Source organism: Galdieria sulphuraria (genome assembly GCF_000341285.1).
Source record: "Galdieria sulphuraria unplaced genomic scaffold scaf_278, whole genome shotgun sequence".
Taxonomy (NCBI): domain Eukaryota; phylum Rhodophyta; class Bangiophyceae; order Galdieriales; family Galdieriaceae; genus Galdieria; species Galdieria sulphuraria.
Window position 1 is genome coordinate 1 of NW_005178197.1, and position 1,059 is coordinate 1,059.

The 1,059-nt window shown below is 37.5% G+C and overlaps 1 protein-coding gene across 1 annotated transcript; it reads left to right on the forward strand.

Moving 5' to 3' along the window:
- On the forward strand, window positions 1–820 carry Gasu_64850 (uncharacterized protein; the record flags this gene model as incomplete). Its single annotated transcript, XM_005702318.2, has 1 exon — window positions 1–820. A coding segment is annotated over one exon (199 nt), but the record flags the coding sequence as incomplete, so codon positions are not given.
- Window positions 821–1,059: the final 239 nt, after the last annotated feature.

The window sequence follows — 1,059 nt, forward strand, 5'->3', positions numbered from 1 at the left end:
GAATAAACTGGAAAATTCTCGATTCAGAAAGCAAGTCAAAAGATGGTCTGCTCCACGCCAAGTAGCTTGTATACTTTTCCTACCTGCCTTCTTCTTCCTCAACACGAACCTTTTTCTTCTAAAGGAGAATGTAAACAGAAAAACGGTAGAGCTTATATACTGGGCCGTGAAGCTCAAGTTGTTTCCAAAAGTTAGATGAAGCATGTAACTAAATGCGCAGATAAACAACAGTAGGCCTGTTAGTTCTTTAACAATAGGAGGCACATATTTTTTCTGCTATCCCGAAGATATGAAAACCACCCTTTTCGATACATAAAGACAGTGAACGCTGGTATTTCTGAACGCTGTTTGGAAACAGCTTTATCTATTTCACTGTGTCTACTTTGCAGAGCGTTAGTCTGTTCCACACCTTGCTTCTGAATACTTTCTACAAGTTTCACTAGTGGACTATGCCGTTTCTAAGAGAGAAAAGAATATTGAATATTTTTTCTGACTAGATATATGGCAGTATTTACAGCAATCCACTAAAGTTTATAACTGTGTTGCCGTTGAAACTCAGCCACGTTCAAAATTGACAAGATGATTCACAGCCTTCGAAAGGCAAGCTGCTTTGAGTTTTACCCTTTTGATTGTCCACACTAAGTTAGTTGAGCATAATAAACACAACAACAGCAACTTGGAGAATTATCACACAACTATTTTCGTTTTGGTACTTTTGAAAAACTGTACTTTAGAAAGCTATCCTCCTGTGATAGGAGATCGTTGTTTCACACAGTAAACTCTTTTTTTCGTATACAAAAATAAAGTCCTTGTAGTCAAGAGGCAAAGAGCAGAAGGAGATTCTGTGATATGAATGTCTTGATTTCAGTTTTTGAAGCCACGATGTTGTAACTTTTGTTTGCAAGTATCTGGAGAACGAAATAATCATTCTGGCTTTGTAGAATTTCTGATTACTGTACCGACTCTAGCTTTCGTTACTTTATCCTGTTGTCGCTCGGTAGATTATCACCTATTCCTGAAATAGACGAAATGATAGCTTCCAAGTACCTTTTGTAGAGG